The 18,352-nt window shown below is 51.7% G+C and overlaps 3 protein-coding genes across 3 annotated transcripts; 2 read left to right on the top strand and 1 right to left on the bottom strand.

Moving 5' to 3' along the window:
• Positions 1 to 1,433: 1,433 nt before the first annotated feature.
• J3458_005654 (uncharacterized protein) lies at positions 1,434 to 2,085 on the top strand (the record flags this gene model as incomplete). Its single annotated transcript, XM_007811975.2, has 3 exons — positions 1,434 to 1,589; positions 1,748 to 1,830; positions 1,884 to 2,085. The coding sequence occupies 3 exons, from the start codon at positions 1,434 to 1,436 to the stop codon at positions 2,083 to 2,085; spliced, it is 441 nt and encodes a 146-aa protein (XP_007810166.2).
• A 1,940-nt stretch (positions 2,086 to 4,025) lies between these two features.
• Positions 4,026 to 6,294, top strand: J3458_005653 (uncharacterized protein; the record flags this gene model as incomplete). Its single annotated transcript, XM_007811976.1, has 3 exons — positions 4,026 to 4,422; positions 4,494 to 5,762; positions 5,849 to 6,294. 3 exons carry the CDS (start codon positions 4,026 to 4,028, stop codon positions 6,292 to 6,294), a joined length of 2,112 nt encoding a protein of 703 aa, XP_007810167.1.
• Positions 6,295 to 7,120: 826 nt separating this feature from the next.
• J3458_005652 (uncharacterized protein) lies at positions 7,121 to 10,230 on the bottom strand. Its single transcript, XM_066118925.1, has 2 exons — positions 7,630 to 10,230; positions 7,121 to 7,507 (listed from the first exon to the last, which is right to left on the bottom strand). Exons 1-2 carry the CDS (start codon positions 8,223 to 8,225, stop codon positions 7,372 to 7,374), a joined length of 732 nt encoding a protein of 243 aa, XP_065976447.1. The 5' UTR covers positions 8,226 to 10,230; the 3' UTR covers positions 7,121 to 7,371.
• Between the last annotated feature and the right edge of the window lie 8,122 nt (positions 10,231 to 18,352).

Below are 18,352 nucleotides of genomic sequence, written 5' to 3'. Positions count from 1 at the left end.
CTAGCCTCTCCCTTTTTGGTATTATTCGGCCGCCTTTTCGGAGTGCAGCCTTAATCGGTGGGACTTGATCTTGGTTCTTTGGTCTCGCTCTCGAATCCCAGTCATACCCCCGCGGAGTTTAGCCCAGTGCCCCTTTCCTAGCATGCCTACTTACCGAGTTGCTATCAGTGCTCTGGGTCGAGAGAGGCGATCTTTCCATCTTGCTGACATGTATTACTCATGGATCTGCCGTAGAACGGTGTGCTATAGAACTCCGTATGTATTAGGTAGAGAGAATGCGTGACTTGTCCGTTTCACTGGCATGTCAGCAATAACTAGCATAGTCGAATTTCGAGGCATTACTGGAGCCTGGAGCACTGTCAGGACGTTTGACCCTCCATAATTCCACTGTCGAGATTGGCCCAGTATTTTCTACTAGTGAGCACGAGCTGTGTTGCTTCGGCTACATGACAGCTAGATGTGAGAAACTCGATTAGAATGGATACCTTGGCAAGCTATATCGACGACTTTTTGATGGCGGACCATGATGCGCACCTTGACATTGCAATGCAACGACTGGCCACGAAGATAAACCGTATCCACTTGAGCTGGCAATCGAGTCTCCTGGAGCCCATCAGGCCCGGTCAGAACGAACGACGAGTTGACCGTATGCACGGCGTGGACGTGGTAAATCAACATGGCGGACGTCGCGCTAATAGCTTGGGCAGCCAGGGAAGTACCTAGTACACAGTAGGGAGTTACTCGGTCGGTACTTGGCTGAGCTGCATAGTAAGGCACTATAGTATTGGTACCTTGCATCTCACCAGAGATTGTGCTCAGGTCAGAAATTTCCAAGCTCGATTTCCCTCGTCCCCAACCTTTGGAAGCTGACATTTCGCGTCAACTTTTGTCTTGAATGGTTTCCATCGTCTTCGCTGCTGTCACTGGTCGATTCGTGATCCCGGAGACATCCAGGCACAAATCACCATCGGCTCATGATCAATGAATGATCCTCATTTATCCCATCAGAATCCACCTCATCTATCCACACACACCCTCCCCCTGCCTCTCTGCCTCTGCCCACCGATCCTTGCTCGCTGCTGGCCCTGTCGGTCCTCGCAGCTCGTTTCTCACGCCGCCACGCAAGGACGAGACTGGCCGACCGACCGACCAAGACAGAATCGCGTCTCCTGCATGTCTTCCTCTTCGTCTGGCCCCTGTCTATTTTTGCAGCCTAGACCGGCTCGTGCACGGCCCCCAGTCCCGACGGTCCATCTCGTGGCCCTCACCTTGCCCTGTATAAAGATGCTTCTCCAGGCCTCCTCCTCTTCCGATCCGCCTTCTTTCTCCTCACCCACACACATTCGCTCACTCGCACATCTGCATACCCCGACTTTTCAGTCAATTACATTCGTTAAATAACGCCAACTCTTCGAGTTATTCCAACCGACAAAATGAAGTACACTGCTGCTCTCATCGCCGCCGCCGTTGGCGCCAACGCCTTTGCCAAGAACGTCACTTACGTCACTGAGGTCGTTGAGAAGTACACCACTTACTGCCCTGAGCCTACTCAGATCACTCACGGCACTCAGACCTACACCATCACTGCTGTAAGGAGCCTCTCTACGCAGTCTTGGCTTGAATGGGGAAGGGTGAAAAGGCAGGCATCTGATGTCTCGTGACCTGGGACGCAAGACGCTTCAGTGCCTGTTCATAACCCATTGCTTGATGACCAAGACGTCAAGATTCAGAGCTAACAAAATGATAGCCCACCACCTTGACCATCACTGACTGCCCTTGCACTATCACCAAGCCTGTCATCACCACCTCGGCTGTTGTCTGCCACACCTGGTACGTCTCAACCCTATAGATGAATACACAACGAAAATCTAACGTTTTCTTAGCAACGCTGTCAGCACCCCCGTCAACTTCCCCAACTCCACCGTTGCCTCACCCACTGGCGGTGTCACTCCCACCAAGCCTGGCAATCCCGGCAATCCCAGCAATCCCAGCAACCCCGTCCCTACTGCCGGTGCTGGTAAGGCTGCCGCTCTCTCTGGCGCTGGTCTGGCCGGTGTCGTCGGTCTTGCTGCTTTCGTCCTGTAAATCAACTCAACTATCACGCCTCTCGTCTCCATGTCAACCTACGCTTTGTAGAAGAGAGCATGTGAGGTTCGTGGGAGCGGGTCAAAAGCCTTCCCAGCTCCAAGGCTGGAGAGGTGTCGTGCGGGGAGTAGTTGGTTTATGTTGAATGGATGGGATTTACAGCTTTTCTGATGTGTATAGACTTTTTTTTTGGGTTACGAACATATCAACACCCGGAGAACTTGATGGTTCGATGGGGGCTCGCAGGTCAAACCCATGGAGAATAATCTCTATTAATGGCTTGTGTGCGGTCTTAATAACTCTTTTCGGCGCTTGGATAACGTGCCTCTATCAGCACCAATAGGAATTTTGGATCTAATACGACTTAGCCTTGGCGGTCGGACCTATTTGACAACATTTATAAAGACGCGTTTCCATTCGCCGAGGCATATGTTCCTTGTTTCTCGAGTTGATAGATCTGTCGACTCTTTTCTTTGGCTGTGCTCTGTCATGTACAGTATCTCAATGTTACGTACTATCGCGGAGCACGGCCCCCCCTTGCTCGGGCGTGTTGTATAGCCTTGTCAAGCTATGCTTGCTCTTCTGTAAAGTACGTTAGATTCAGGATTGTAAGTCAAGAGGCTACCTTTGGCCCGATGTTTTATTACCCACATTTCAGTGACTGTCTTGTCTTGGCCTTCCTTTGTTTGTCTTGCAATATGTTTTGTCACTGGCGTACGTCGTATTTCTGGCTCAGTGAGTTTTAGGGGGTCCGAATTCAAGGCTTGACTTGCCGACTTGATATCCAAGTAGACGTTTCTGCCGCTGCACACTTTTCGAGTATTCAGTTCACTGAGATACATGCTGCATGGATACTGTGTGACGGCGTGCTTCCGATCACGTTTCAGCGTGGCACGAACGAGCCAAAGTGCTACGGGTGTATCGATCGGGCTTGGGGGGCAGAGTGGTTCGTATACACTCGGTAGAACAGTGGCTTGTTCGAATAAGCGAGGTTTTTCACATTTCATTCACGTTCAATGGCTACTGTGGGAGGCATCAAGTCACTCAACGCCGCTGTCCTCGGGCCGCGTACATGGTGGTGTGCAAATACCTATTGCCTCGGACGGCGGTTGGTGCTGTTCTGAGATGGGAGGGGCAAGTTTGCATTCAAGTTCGATTTACAATTTTGGATTCTCCTGGTACTTTTGCGGCTGGTTCACCCGGGGATATCCACGATATGCACTTGGGGATTGGTTTATTCAGTTGGAGAAGCGATCGTGATTACGTTGCTGTTGACAAACGTGTTTGTGGTGCTGAGGCTACCCTTACCCTATAGTTGTTGCCATTGTTTTTGGTGTTGGTACCCTTTTTTTTTGTCATTTGTCCAACTTTACTCTATATTCTCATAGGGCGTAGTCTGTCACCCCCCGGGGGGAACGTCAGGGGTTGGTCTGAGAAGAATTACTCCGCCGGTTATCTTGTAGGTATAACCGCTCGAATAGATATAACAGTGTGCTCGGTCCCGCGGGGGAGTGGAAGTTTCGGGAACGCGATGTCTTCGGCTCCTTTGGTCCCCCGGAGAAGCGGAATTTCAGCGACTCCAGAGTGGGGCAGCAAGTTTCCGGGGATCAAGACCCCACCAGCCAGCCCTTGGGAGCTGCTAGAGCTCCTGCCGTCGGCAAGATGGACGAAACATGATGATCAGCCTCTTTAGCCGAGGGCTAAAGAAGGAGCGTTCCTGGATTTCTCCCTAACCATTCTCAATAAATAGACCTGAGAGGCGGAACCCTGTGAATAAAAGTATTTCTGCATCGCTGGTGGTCGCAGCACTGCTACCCGTCGTGGACTTGACACAACGGCAACCAACCAAATGGCACCCAACTCTATAAATTGATAACTGCCGAAGCCTCATTTTCAATTGCTTTACTCCTGCACTTCAACTCTGCACACACAGCCATACCATGGCCTCAAGGGAAGCAGGCTCACACCTGCAAGACGACGTGCTGCGGCACAGTCTAGACAAGCCGGAGGAATTCTGGGCTCACCAAGCCGAACACTTGCACTGGCATAAAAAGCCGACCGAGACCTTGCGTCACACACGGCGAGCTCTGAAAGATGGAAGCGTAACCCACGATTCCTGGGAGTGGTTCCCCGGCGGCGAGATATCTACATGCTACAACTGTATTGATAGGCACGTGGAGGCCGGTCGAGGCGATAAGGTCGCCATCTATTACGACAGCCCCGTTACCAAGACCAAGGAGACATACTCGTATCGCAGGTTGCTCGACGAGGTTGAAGTTCTTGCCGGTGTCTTGCGATCCGAGGGTGTCAAGAGGGGAGATGTTGTCATGCTGTATAGTAAGTTGGGACCGAGAAATGGATGGCAAGGCGAACTGGGCAGGCCAATTGCTAACCCTTGAATCACTCAGTGCCCATGATTCCGTCCGCTTTAATAGGCATGTATGCAGTTAACCGTCTCGGTGCCGTCCATGCCGTCGTCTTTGGCGGATTCGCCCCCAATGCTCTCGCACAACGCATTGAAGCATGCAAGCCTGTTGCTATACTAACGGCATCATGCGGAATCGATGGAAATAAGCCGCCTATTGCGTATCAGCCGCTAGTGGAAGAAGCCATCAAGATTTCGCCGCACAAGCCTCTGAGGACCTTGATTTGGCAACGGCCGCAGCTTAGGTGGAATCCTGATCGCAACCGCGGTCAAGCTACATGGCAAAAGGTCGTGAGAAGTGCCCGCGCTAGGCAAATCAAGGCGGACTGCGTGCCTGTTGCGAGCACTGACCCCGTTTATATTATCCATACGTCTGGTACAACTGGCGCGCCAAAAGGTGTCATGAGAGATGCTGCCGGTCACGCCGTGGGGCTGAACCTCTCGATAAGTTATCTCTTCAACATTCATGGGCCGGGGGACGTTGCTTTTACAGCATCCGATATTGGATGGGTTGTTGGCCACTCATACATTGTGTACGCGCCATTGTTAGCTGGTGCGTCTACGGTTCTCTATGAGGGCAAACCCGTCGGCACACCGGATGCCTCGGCGTTTTGGAGGGTTGTGGAAGAGTACGGGGTCAACATGATGTTCACGGCACCTACTGCCCTTCGAGCTATCAGGAGGGATGACCCCGAAAACAAGTTCTTGTCCACCATCGGTGGTCGAGGGGGTCTCCGCAGCCTGAAATCATTGTTCTTAGCAGGCGAGCGCTCAGAACCTTCTCTCATTTCTATGTACCAAGAACTTTTAAATAAGTACGGCGCTCCGGATGCACACGTCATCGACAACTGGTGGTCCAGCGAATCTGGTTCGCCCATAACTGGCCGTGCCTTGGTTCCTCACACTGGTACGGACCGAGCTTCGTCAATCCGAAACCACCCACCTGCCACTATCAAGCCCGGAAGTGCTGGAAAGGCGATGCCTGGGTTCGATGTCCGTGTTGTTGATGACGAGGGCCGTCAGGTTAAAAAGGGTAGCATGGGCAACATTGTCTTGGGCATGCCGTTGGCGCCCACGGCGTTTCGAACATTGTGGGAGGATGAGGAGAGATTTTATAAGAGTTACTTGAAGAGATTTGATGGCAAGTGGCTGGATACAGGAGACGCTGGCATGATTGACGAGGATGGCTACGTACATGTGATGAGCCGGAATGACGATGTGTTAAACGTCAGTGCACATCGACTGTCGAGTGGTAAGCCCATTTATCCGCCACACCTACAAGACCTGCGAATTGTGACGGCCGCTTAAGCTTCTCGATATGCTGACATATTTACATAGGCGGCATTGAGCAAGCAATCACGTCTCACCCTCTCGTTGCCGAGGCCAGCGTTGTTGGAATCCCAGATGCTATCAAGGGTCAGCTACCTTTTGCGTTCATCACTCTTTCAACGGCCGACCATCCTGCATCAGCAGTGCCCGACGAAAAGGTTGCTTCTGAGATTCAAGCCTTGGTACGAAAACAAGTGGGAGCCATTGCGTCGCTCGGAGGAATCATTCAGGGCAAAGGTATGATTCCTAAGACTCGCTCCGGTAAGACTCTGCGACGAGTCCTACGCGAATTAGTAGAGAATGGCGTGCATGGCGAGTTTGACAAGAAGGTAATGGTACCGAGTACTGTTGAGGATTCGTCGGTCGTGGAGGTGGCGAGGGCAAAAGTACGTGAGTATTTTGAGAGGAGTGATGGGAAACATGCGGCTGTTGAAGGACTGAAGTCGAAGCTATAAGCGTGTCGAATGTGTTTGAGTTGAGCATATATTCAGTGTTCATATTGGGCCCCTCTTGCGGAGTGGCGTCCTTTTCCTTTGGATGCTCTTGATCATCTACTCCTAGATTCCTCTTTTTGATAAGAAACTACACACAATGCATGACATCAATTTTCCAGAACCTGACCAAGAGGTTAGATAACCAGTGAGCTCAACTTTGATGATCAAATTAGACGTTTAATCCTCATCAAAGTATTTACAGCCATCTATTCTGTTTTGTTTTTATCCCATCGAATGCCATCCACGTTCCACCACCCCCAACGTCCTCACACAACGCCATCAGTACGACCCTTTCCACGAGGTCCAACAGACACAGCACCTTTGTGAGACAGTTCCCTCACATACTCCCTATGCTCTGGACACAGGACTGTTACCCCATCCAAACGCGGGGCCACGACGGTAACGCATGAATGTGAAAATGGCGACGTTTTATTGAGTTTTGGTTCGCGCACGCGGACCCTGGGGGATGGCGACATATCAAGCGGTCTGGAGATGACGACGAGCGAAGGAGACGCTTTTTGCTTCTTCGTATTCACTGGTTGCACGATGATGGGTAGATTTGGCGGTGAGAAGGTGCTACGTGTCTTGGAGTCTCTGGGTAAAGACTGGTAGGTGCTGAGGAAAGGGGGTGGGAATGTTCGTTTACGTCGTGAGCTACGGCAGTGACGGCCCCGGGGGCCTGGGAATTCTCTGACTCAAGGAGCATGTTCTCCAATACTAGACGTTGTTAGCACACGTAAAACATGGCCAGAAAGGAGTAAAAGAGCTTCTTCGTGCAGGGGCATCACGGGGAATCAACAAGGCTGCGCCAAGCCATTTGCAACAGCACCAAAAAAAAAAAGGCAACCTTTGATTGAAAACAAAAAGTCTGGTATTCGTGTTCTGCACACTGCCCTAACCACTCTAGCCGCAACGCCTGCGAAGCGATGCCTTCAACGCCACAGTCTCGCATACCTCATGATAAAGGAAGAAGAAAAAAGACGACGCATAGCTTGGCCAACCATGGTCCCCCGTAGTACTCTCTACCGGCCGAATAAATCACGAAAACCTCCCCCCGGCAACGCCATTCCCGCAAGACAACCCGTATACACTCCCCTGCCCCTTGGCCGCACACTTGACATTGGAAAACCGCGCCTCTGGCAACCTCTTGCCCGCCTTTAGACTCTCCAGGACCCTGTAGCAGCCGTTAGCAAACCTGGCCCCCTGTTACCACAGCCGAACAAGACGGAGGAAAACACCGAAACAGCGTTGAAATCATACGACGGGGCGAGGGGACGGACAAAAAGACAGACTCACCACTCGACCCCTACAAAGCGCACCCCTACGCCGCCAACCCTCCTCATCTCCCTCTCCATCTTGCCGCCGGCCAAGCCGCCGCCGGCGCCCTTGACCGCGCCGCCAGCCGGCGTCCCCAATATGACATGCGTGACTCTCCTCCTGCCCAGGTGCAGGCTCATCTGCGCGCCGTTCTCGCACAGCACGTGCTTCAGCCTGTGGTCCGACACGAGGGGATACGTGCTCCCGTTGACGTAGACGACGCACCCGGCGAAAATACCCCGGGGGGCGGCACCAGTGACGGCAGCGGCGTCGTCCTTTTCCGACGGCCCCCTTGCCGCGCCGAGAGACTGGCTCATCAGGCCGGGCGTCTTGAGCATGTCGGCGACGCTGGCGCGGCCTCGTACCCCCGGGCCCCCGGTGTCCTGCGTCCGGGGCCCGCCGGCAGGCCCGGACTGGAATTGCGAGTTGAGTTTGCCGGTGCGGGAGGCGCGCCATGCCGTGCCGGGCTGCTGCTCGGGGCGCTGGTGGCCCGTCGACGACGAGTTCCACGGGTCGAACGCCGTGTTGCGGGGGAGCGCGGCCTTGGGGAGCGAGGGGGGTGGTGGCTTGGGCATTGTTGCGGTTACTTGTTTTGCGTCTTCATGTTGTTGTGTTTTCGATGCTCGTGACGGAGGGTACCCTACAGCATGGGCATGGGCTTTCAAGGTTTGTGACGGGACGGTGTGGGATGGACACCGGGGCGGGTTGTTTTTTTTTCGGTTGCTTGTCGTGTGGGAGGGGTTTTGACTGGCTTCTGTAGAGTAGGGAGTACAATCTTGCCGCGGTCTTGCGTGATGTGAGGTGTTCTTTTTTGGCGTCTTGTTTGTTTCATGACGTTCACGATGCAATGAGATGCGGTGAGTGGAGGTCACATGGGCTCCACAGACTTACACGACCCATTATCAAAGCTCCAACATGAAATCTTTTTTTCTATCCCATCATTGTCTTTTTTTTTTTTTTTTTTCATTCCGTCAAAGGGCCTTTTGTGAACCAATTCTGAATAACAGTAATGACAACTCGGCCGATGCCGGCATGGGCTTGGAACTGCAAAGCGCAATTGAGAGCCGCGGCCTAGCTCACGACGTGCCGCAATGGCCGCGTGATGCAAAAATGGACATCTCGCCTTTGACGTGGCATTCCCGCATCCACCCACGCGCCTCGGCGCAATGTGTGTATGTACATACGGAGCCCTCCCTGTATATTGTATGGCTCGTACTTCTGTCAATTGGGGTCGCCGAATTCGTCAAGTCCCGGCGCCGTTTCACCCTTAGCTCCTCCCCTCCTCTTTGTTCCTCCGTCTGCTCCATCAAACTCCATCTTTCCCATCCACACCGGACTCTCGACCAACCACCACTATCTTCAGCCGTCACCACCTAGCAGAAGAATCCTTTTTTGCTCCGTTCCGCCTCAAGGGCAAAGAACCACACCCGACAGGCCAACAGGTCCAGGGCCCTGATACCCACCACTCAGCAAGCAGCAAGCAGCAAAGCGTCCCGTTCGTCAAGGGCCCCCCCCGGCTGGGGCCAAGGTCAAAGTCCATTCATCTCCATTTTGCCTTCGATCACACGGGAAAATAAACCCGCCCAGCCTTTTCTGTCCTCCACCTCTTGTTACCGCCCCTCCCCCGTCTGGCTTCCTCGTCAATAGAATCCTCGTCTTTCACCCCCCCCAAAGAAGTGCCAGGGTCTGCTTTACCTAGTGGCTGGAGAGAAGGGAACGAATGGCAAAATGTTGAATGCAAAAATGCAGCGGTCTGCAAACGTGATCCGCAGCCCGCCCACGCACCCCAAACATCATGTACTCCGTACATAATACATATGTACGTACACCCAGATCGCAACTGGGATCTTGTGTCCGGCGTCTCCTCTCCGTCGACTTGGAGAGTGGAACATGGTGGTAAATGCTCCCGTCTCTGCTCGTACATGAACTGACATGGCTGGGAAACTACTTGCCAGACAATCTCGTGCATGATCTCGACGCACATTGTCTGTACATACGCCGGAAGATGCCTGACCCTGCTTGTGCTTTATTTTTTTTGCATCAATTGATTTACTGTTTCCCCTCCAGGAGCACTTTGACGTATCCGGAGCGTGATTGCCGGCTGACAGCTTGTATTATGCTGTTTTCTTGCTGATGGAAAAGCCAGCCAAGCATCTTCTTTCTGTTGATTGAGCGATGTCGACTTTCCCCGAATTGGAACTCCAGCCTCTCGGGTTTGTCCATGAAACAAGGCCATTGAGCCGCCCAGCCCGTGCCTTGCAATTCCACTCATGTCATTGCGAGGAATTAGGGTCCTGATGTCTCTGTACTTCTCTAGCACACGTCAGCAGTACAAGTAGTGAAATGGAAAGGAGTTGCCTCGGATGGACGAAATCAGTAAGATGGTCAGAAGGTATGTCACTCAATCTCCCACTTGAGCCTTTCTCATCCAACGAATTGCCTTCACAACACCCAACTTTCCATCGTTTTGGAGGCCTGGGTCCAGCCACCATATTTCCCCCAAGAAACCCTCATGTTATGTTAGTTTGTGTGTTTCTTTGTTTAGCTCCGCGGCTGTCCAGACGGTTCTGCGAAGCGTCCCGTCCAGCTTCACAGGGCCACTCACGGATGAGGGAGTTAGTTATATACTGCTACCATTTGCAGCCTCGCCAACAATGTACAATGCTGGTCGTTGTCCATTTTTGAACCCTGGTTCTTGCGGCGTTTTGATATCGGCATCAAGGCGCGTAGTACCCTACTTCGTATAAGCAACTTCATTTGCCCGATCTGGTTCATCTCGTTTGATGCCTGCTTGCAAATACCTTGCACCCACCAACAGCCCAAGTCGGTGACTCGGCTGAGTCCAGTGGTCAAGCCCCCATGACTGGCGAAGGACTATTCACATACATACGGAGTACATATGCGCATCATACTCGCAGTCAACTAATATGAGCCCATATGTACAATAGTCCGCAGTTGCCGTAGCTCGTTAATTTCCCATTACGTATCCACCAGGCTCTTGACCCCGGATCCCATGCAATCGAAGATTGTTGCAGAGCAATGCCAATCGGCGTTCATATTGCCGAGAGCCAATAGCTGCTTACGTCGTGGCTGTCCTGAAGGCACCTGAACTCTAGGTAGTATTCGTTGGTTTGATAAGAAACAACACCTTTCCAACCCGTCTGTCGTTTGTATGCTGAAGCCTAGACAAAATGCCTTGTTACCGTTCATCGTGCCCCTCCCCCATAACTGTACTCCGTATGGCTGGTGGCTTTGCCGGTTGGAAGCAATTTGAAGCCAAGGACACGGAGTAAGCAAAGCCATCGCCTCGCTTCGCCATTATTAGCGTTGAGCACATTCACATGGCCTGTCCCTCCCAGCCGCACCCTGGCTTCGACGAGCTAGCGGGGCCTTCCTTGCCCGCATGTGTAATACGGAAAACAGTACGCTGTACAGCCGTTTGGGGTCTGGAGTGCAGAAGACTGACATACCACGTACATTTGTACATGAAGCCTTGCATCGTTTCACTGCACACTGCTCCACGTACGGAGTAAATAGAGTAGCACCTTTTTCCCACGCCCACATCGCACAGAACGGTCAGCATCAACGAGCGGGTCGATGGGAATCCTAGTCACTCTTTTATGCTCGTGGACGGGAGAGCTAATGCACTCGCCATGGGCCAGCCAATATAACTTCCATCAGATCTACCCAATTCAACAATGGGGGCATCGTTTGTGGCATCGGAATTCATTCGACGTCCCATTTGTGGACCACCACTCATCTCACAACAGTTGGTGATGAGCGCGAACAGGTCCTCCGCTGAGTACCTAGGTAGTTACTCCGTACTGTTACGGGGATTATGGCGGTCCTGGCTCGTCAGCCCTGTCGTCAGCCCCTTTCTGTATCAACAAACCAACCACTACCCGTGCAAGAGACATTACAACCTCGCGGCAGTACAAAGGTAAATGTTGCACAGGCCGGGGAAAGATCAGCCGGACGGCACGTCTAGATGAAAAACCGCTGTACGTAAGCTTTGAGATCTGACCAGCCCCGTGCTACCAGGTGGACCCAATGGGGTGTGGGATCAGAAACGGTGGATAATCGGCAGGCCTTGAGTTACCTGGCGTATGTACGGAGTACAACCAGTTTTGATGGACATGGAAGGGAGAGAAATGGAGGCGACGAGTGTTTTTCCCCCTTCTTCTTTCGAGCGTCAAGGAAGCGTTGAAACTATGCATAGTTACAATTTCTTTCTATATGGAATGTAGTGTGCACGATGCCCTTAGAAGAGAACTAGAATTATGAGCGGTGAGCGATGTTGTGCCGAATTTTGTTCATTTCTCATTGGACTCTCTCCATGTTTAACAAGGTCTGGTTCAACGAACAAAGGCTTGGGCCGCTACAATAGACACCGCTTTCCGACGTCTCTTGCACAGCGCTGTGTTGTCCCGGACGGAAGCTGCATATCAACCTATGTAAAAAATCGGGGGGGTTTTTTTTTGGTGCATAGTCTGATATATCAAGATTTTGTCGGTAGCCTCTGAGATGCAATAAGTTTTTGGGTCTTTAAAAGCCTTGTGATGCGTTCCCTGACCCTTAGATGATGTGCCCTGGCAAATACGGGAAAACATTGACCAAGGGGTGAAAACAAAAAGGGAGAGAGCCTGCGGTGATGCCTGACTCCTGATGTCCAACAGGCAGGCCAGAGGACGGAGATAGCTGTCGTTTTGCCGTGAGGGCCCATCATGGTTGTTCCCGCTTTGTGTGTCTGCAGGTCGATAATTCGGATATTTCAGGTGGATGAGGCGCTATGATGGACCAGACTGCTTGTTCCCCACAGACAGACGGGAGTAAGAGAACAGCCCAGGCCCCGTCTGGCGGACCGGCTTCCACGCATGAATGAGGGCCGAGCCGACTGGTGCAAATTGGTGCTTCCTGCGCCTCAGGTTGATTCACGAGCAGATTCGCCAGTCGTCCGTTTGTTCGGAGGTCGTACGGAGCACACCAAGAACATCCCATGATTGTCGCCCACGCGTAGTCTAGGGTACAATACATTATGTATAGCCAAACACTGGCGATCTCATGTATGCGAACTGAGCTTTGCACAAAGCCTGTGTTCTGGGAGAGCTGCGTGACCGGATGACCGCGACATATTGTTATAGTCATCTCTGATACCCTTTACTGGCGAATGATGGCAGATACGGTGTCGTAGTTGCCACTTCAGAGGCAAGAAGCGCAGAATCTCTTTTGAGTTGTTGATAGATATCAGGCTCTGTGATCAGAGACACTAGACCAATTATGAGCTTTGGTTAACACTGCTCTTTGAAGTGAGTTGGCCAGTGACGTGGGGTAAGTGTGGTGGTGTGGCAAAAGACGTGGTGCACTTTCATTGGGCTGGCCAGAGTCGGCGATGAGCTTTCCCGACTATAGTAGCAAGGCGGTTGGCAGCCAAGCATCGGCGGAACTGATTAGCAATGCTCAGGTGGTGTGTCGGGGCTTCGGGGTGATGTGTTGTCCAAATTTCCTAACCCCAGCCAAAGATAATGGAGTATTTGACTATGTACCCCGTATATTCGAAGCCCTTTTGTCCCCGCACGCTGGGAATACTGGCCAGTCTCACCGAAAATTTTAGTTGCTAACGGCAGTATGAAGGTTCGCAAAGTAGAGGGACCAGGTCCGCAAGACCAGCCAGACAAGGCAAAGCCTACCACGTAGCGAGCTCCTCATAATATGATTTCTTTCTCCATAAGAGCTCATCGAGGCAGACGAATATTGTTTTGCACCTGCTGCGCCTTGAAAGGGGAACTTTTGACAGAACCTGGATGGGGTCGGGCCAGGGAAGATCTCGACTTGGCTTTGCCTCCATGCGTGATGCGAGAGCGGACGGAAGTACGACCTGCATCCGGCATGATGAGGGACGGGAAAGCTAATGTACAAGCAAACCGAACCAGAGCACCTTTCTCCACCGAGGATTGCACAGCTTATTACTACACCCATGTCGTGAGCGTAGTTGAAGGTGGAGGTATCAAAAGCATTCTTTGAAGCTTGAGGATCTGATTGCACCAACCGTTGTAGCTAGCTCAAATGGTTAGCTTCTTGGGCCATGGGGCATGTGGTTCCCAACGAGCGCAGAAGTCGATGTTTGGATGTCGCTTGTAGCTGTACTTGGTAATTTCCACTTGTAACCCCTGAAACGGTTGAGCGAAGGCTGTAACTCCGTACATATGTATCGTGGCTGCCAAACTGAGATCTTGATTGGCCATGTTTAAAGCATACATAGCCGCTGTGCATGTCATGCAAGTGTTCAAGCCAACATCGTACTTCTTCCCGGGCGGGGTGGGCGGACGGGGCTGCAGGGACTGACATCGACGTGTAGTAGGCTAACAACCTAGCCGGTAGGAGCGGCAAATCCTGTTATTTCCCACACATGGTCAGTACAGAGCTGTGCCGACAACTGAGATATATGTACGGTCTTTGTGTACAAATGTATATTTCCCAAATCTTTGCTTTCGAGGAGGGCATTCAATACCTCCGAAGAATGCGGCCTGCCAATCACCCATTCTCGGAATGTTGACTCAAGATGCCTACGTCAAAGTTACGTAGAGCGAGTACAAGACTTTCAATTCTGATATTGTACAATGAATGACCGTGGCAACTGAGGGCACTGATGTAAGCTGAAGGCATATGAAAATATCTCGAGTGGTGTGGTTTTGGTCTATGCGGCTAGATTTCAGTTTTATGACGGTGCTGCCCATAGCTGTCAAATGTATTGTCTCAGATGCCGCAAGGCAAACCTGGTCTGGAAGCCAGAGAATTGCCCATTGCAATTGCATGTGTTGTTTTTGTTGGAAATATATTCCATCAGCGGAGAAATGGTCTCATGTCAGGCTTCTGCGCAATAGGTCCATGGTCGATACTTTTATCATGCGTTCATCACCTAGTCCTTACCGAGGACGAGTCGACCATCCCTTGAGGCCGTTTAGACATTAGAGCCTGAACCCGACATTGGCAACTGGGCCATAGAAACAAATAACTGAACGGTTTCGTTTCACTCTTGGTTTTTGCTTGACACGAACTGATCCAGTAGCTAGTCCAAGTCTCTTTTTGTGGTGGCCTAAACGTGAGACAGAAAACCAAAAATATCCATTGTGCCGTCCGGTCGCCTTGTGGCTTGCCATGTGTACGTCAATGAAACGCGCCGAGCCTTGAGCATTTGGCCTGGTGGGTCGGTAAACGTCAATCGTTGTCGCCTTTCTGCGAGACAAGTTAGCATCTGGAGCTTCTTGTGGTCGGCAACGCCGTGACTTGCTCAATTGAAACCACGTGGTTGTAAATTTGACTGGCTGCCATGCTCGTGTCAGGTAAATTCTTCACTTAAAATATTGATAAACAAGCGCCACGGACATGGTGTTGTTTTAGAGACTCGGCGTTATCCAGCCACAATGTCGTCTCTCCGCCCAAAAAAGCTTGCCCGGCTTATCACATCTTCCGCGATGGGTTGAGGAGCCTTGTAACAACAGGGTGCCGCGAAAAGGTGTTAGAATGAAGTGCGTTCTGAGATGCCCCCCAGTACGGAGTACAAGGCATCAAAATGAGTGCATGGCTTGTGGCGGAAGGTCCGATATGGCAACACAGCTGAGGAAGGAACGAACGAGCACTTGACTACGGAGTACCAGGTACCTACCTAGAGGTACCTACCTAGGTAGACAAAAGCTATCATCAAAGCCAAGGACTGAATCCTCATCGAATGCACTTATCCATTCACAGAACCGGCCTCCTTGTCGACATCTTCCGACGTTCGAGTGTGTATTATTACATGTTGGGTTCTATGTGTGCATGTCGATGGGGGTCATTAACGCAGCTTACCTTAGTTCCCGCGCCATCTTGCATTGGCTGTCAACACTCCACCGCAACGGGACCGTCAAACCCAGTCTGTGATACTCCATAGACACAAACGCGCAAGGAACTCTCTGGGGCTTGAAGCACTTTGGCAGTAAGGGTCACTGATTCTGCTGGCCCCGATCACGTCCACTGTCGCCGCGCACCAACCCTTGTACAAGGCCTGATAACCCCAAGTCAATAATCCAAAATAGGCCGGGGAAGAAATTATCATTGCTGAACGATTGCCGGGCAGGGTCGTCGCTGGTCCTCGTCGCCTTTCAACTCTTGGAGAAGGAACAGCGGTGAGCAAGCAGCTCCCGGGATCTAGTCACACTGTCTCAGCCACTAGTTACTCCACGCCTGAGTCGGGGCGTTTTCATAATACATTTCTACGGAGTATGGGGTGCGGAGTACTTCTCTGGGCGCCGCCAGGAGATGTCGTACCGGATGCTCCATAATTGAAGTTAATCTATCGACTACTATCAAGAGAGACGGGGCGTCTGCGTTGTGAAGAGGCTATCCTTTCATAGGGGTTGATTGACGACCGGGAACCTCGAGTTTTGCTGTGCCTTCAGGCATGCCGGACGGAAAAGGGTTGTCAGTTTCATCGCCAGACACTTTGCTTGGGACACCGTCGAATCCAGCAACATTGTGTATAGAAGATGTGGGCAAACTCCGCGTCGCTGGACTGAGTCGAATCATCACTCAGGGTTAAGCAGGTGGATCAATCCATGTGGGCGTGCGTCTTATGGTTCCTTACAGCCGATGCGGCAAGCTGCAACTCGCCCGCTCTTACGTGCTTCGCATAAGCGTCCTGTAAACAACGCCTTACTTTACTCCATACATATGTATGTATGTCTGTTCAATGTAGGTGTCAAAATGCCGCCGTCTTCATGCGAGATTGACGCGGGGCCGAATTCACCGTAATGTAAAAAATCTCCCCAGATATGGAGGTCTGAGAACTTGACGAGTAGCCTTCACCGCCCGCTGTTTCCATGAGTGTGCAGCCATGTCAATTCCTTTTGTTGTCGCACATCTTGTCCTCCTATACAGAAGCTTGGCACGCTTGGCACATCTGACCATCATTCAATTTGCGGCCTGTAGAGAGCCGGTTCGGATTTATGAGGCAGGCTCTTCGACCGTGAGGATCGACCCATGCATGTGTGCCAAGCACCCTAGGTAGGTACATGGTTACTACTATTTGTACGGAGTAGAAAGCAACTTCAATCCGGAAGCCTGGTGCTCCCCGGCGCATTTGCTCTTGGCTGTTGTTGTGTTCTCGCAGTGACACTTCCTTACGTCTTAAAGGGGCTTAGGCTATTTCTCAATCGTCAGAGAAGATACCGAGTTTATCATTGTACAGGACGGAGTAGATGGTAGCCATTCCCTTACGTGATTCTGGAAGGCACTTGGGAGAGACAAGCATTGCGCCTTGGAGGGTGGAGGGACCTCACCTGACACGAATGCAACAATAAACGGCCGGTTCCAATATGTAATCATCCGCGACTGCGGCGTACACGGGAGCTCAATAATGGACGAATAGCTTGGAAATATAACATGGCCATAGTTGGCCGAGATGAAAGTTTTCCTGGTTCTACAGAGTATGCACATACTTTCCCTGGCAGTTGATAAGTATCCGAGCGGGAGGCAAAGTGCCGGCGTTAGCATGGGAATACTACGGCCCTGAGCCGAATCACTTACTGCCAGCAGGTAAAGCATCGAGATTGGACAAAGTCTCCGCACGAAGACACAGAAAATTAAATGAAATAATAAATAAAGGAACATACAGGAACGGAGCGGGAATGGAACACAGGGACCGATTTGGAAAAGTGACGAGGTGACGGGTGAAGGGCTTGAAGAGTCTGAACACATGATGTCGTTTCGGGTCATTATTACCACTCAGAAAAGCTGTTTTCCAAAGTCCGACAGGGGTATAATGAAGCGACAAACTGAACGGTTGTCAAGGACAGGAGGGGAGATTCGGCCGAGCCACGTTTTTGGCACGAGATTCGGACTGAGAATGTCACTTCAAGACCTGGCGGTGTTCCCCTCGCATACTCGGTACAATCCTACTCTTATTATGAGACAGCGCTGTATGACCTCGGGAAGAGCGAGATCCGCTGGAATGCGGCCCCAGCAGACAAACGATATGGTACCAAGTGTGTCCTCGGCGAGGCATTAGTTGCTGAAGCATATTAGTAGTCCGTAACTAGGCCGCATCAAGGAACACAGCGAAGAAAGCTCTGACTGATCAAGATGAGCGAAAAAACTCCAACTCCAACTCGGAGAACGGTGTACGGAGCACCAACCAGACGGGAGTATCAGGTACAGTCTGGTATGTTATTGCACACCTAGCACCCCCCGCTGCCTGATGATTCGTTTGAGCTCTCAAGTGGGCTGGATGTTTCTGCCGCCTCCACCGGAGCCAGGAGCGGCATGCACGGGTATCGACACCTTGCGTTGAAGCTGCATGTGGCCATGCAGAGGCGCGGGCTCCTCCGGCATTCTATCTGTTGAAACAGCGGGACCACAATCTTGATGGTAGTCTAATTTTAGGCTTCAATCACTGTTCATTTGGTCCAAGTCGACTTCGGGAGATGTATATTATGTGTGCCTTTGTCACAGCCTCGGTACAACAATCAAAGACCACGAAACGGCAAGGCGGGCTCCGTACCTGAGGATTTCTGGCACCTCATCATTCGCAAATCATGGCTCAAGCCAAAGCCTTCTCGTAATACATTGCAGGGGAGCGTCGATCAACCTAACCGCTTCGCTCTCCACTTGCTGCCGGACGGCATCCTCATTCGCTCGGTCTTGCTGACAAGCCCAGAGTTCGTCAGGC

The sequence above is a fragment of the Metarhizium acridum genome (assembly GCF_019434415.1).
Source record: "Metarhizium acridum strain ARSEF 324 chromosome Unknown scaffold_31, whole genome shotgun sequence".
In the NCBI taxonomy this organism is placed as follows: Eukaryota; Fungi; Ascomycota; class Sordariomycetes; order Hypocreales; family Clavicipitaceae; genus Metarhizium; species Metarhizium acridum.
Note: the sequence above shows the minus strand (reverse complement) of the source record. Positions and strands in the feature narration are given on the sequence as shown.

What these genes read in the sequence shown, in the direction of transcription:
- J3458_005652 (XM_066118925.1), bottom strand. Translation starts at nt 8,225, where the DNA reads ATGCCCAAGCCACCACCCCCCTCGCTCCCCAAGGCCGCGCTCCCCCGC. An exon ending in CGCTTTGTAGGGGTCGAGTG is followed by an intron (nt 7,508 to 7,629) that starts GTGAGTCTGTCT and finishes CGGCTGCTACAG; the next exon opens with GGTCCTGGAGAGTCTAAAGG.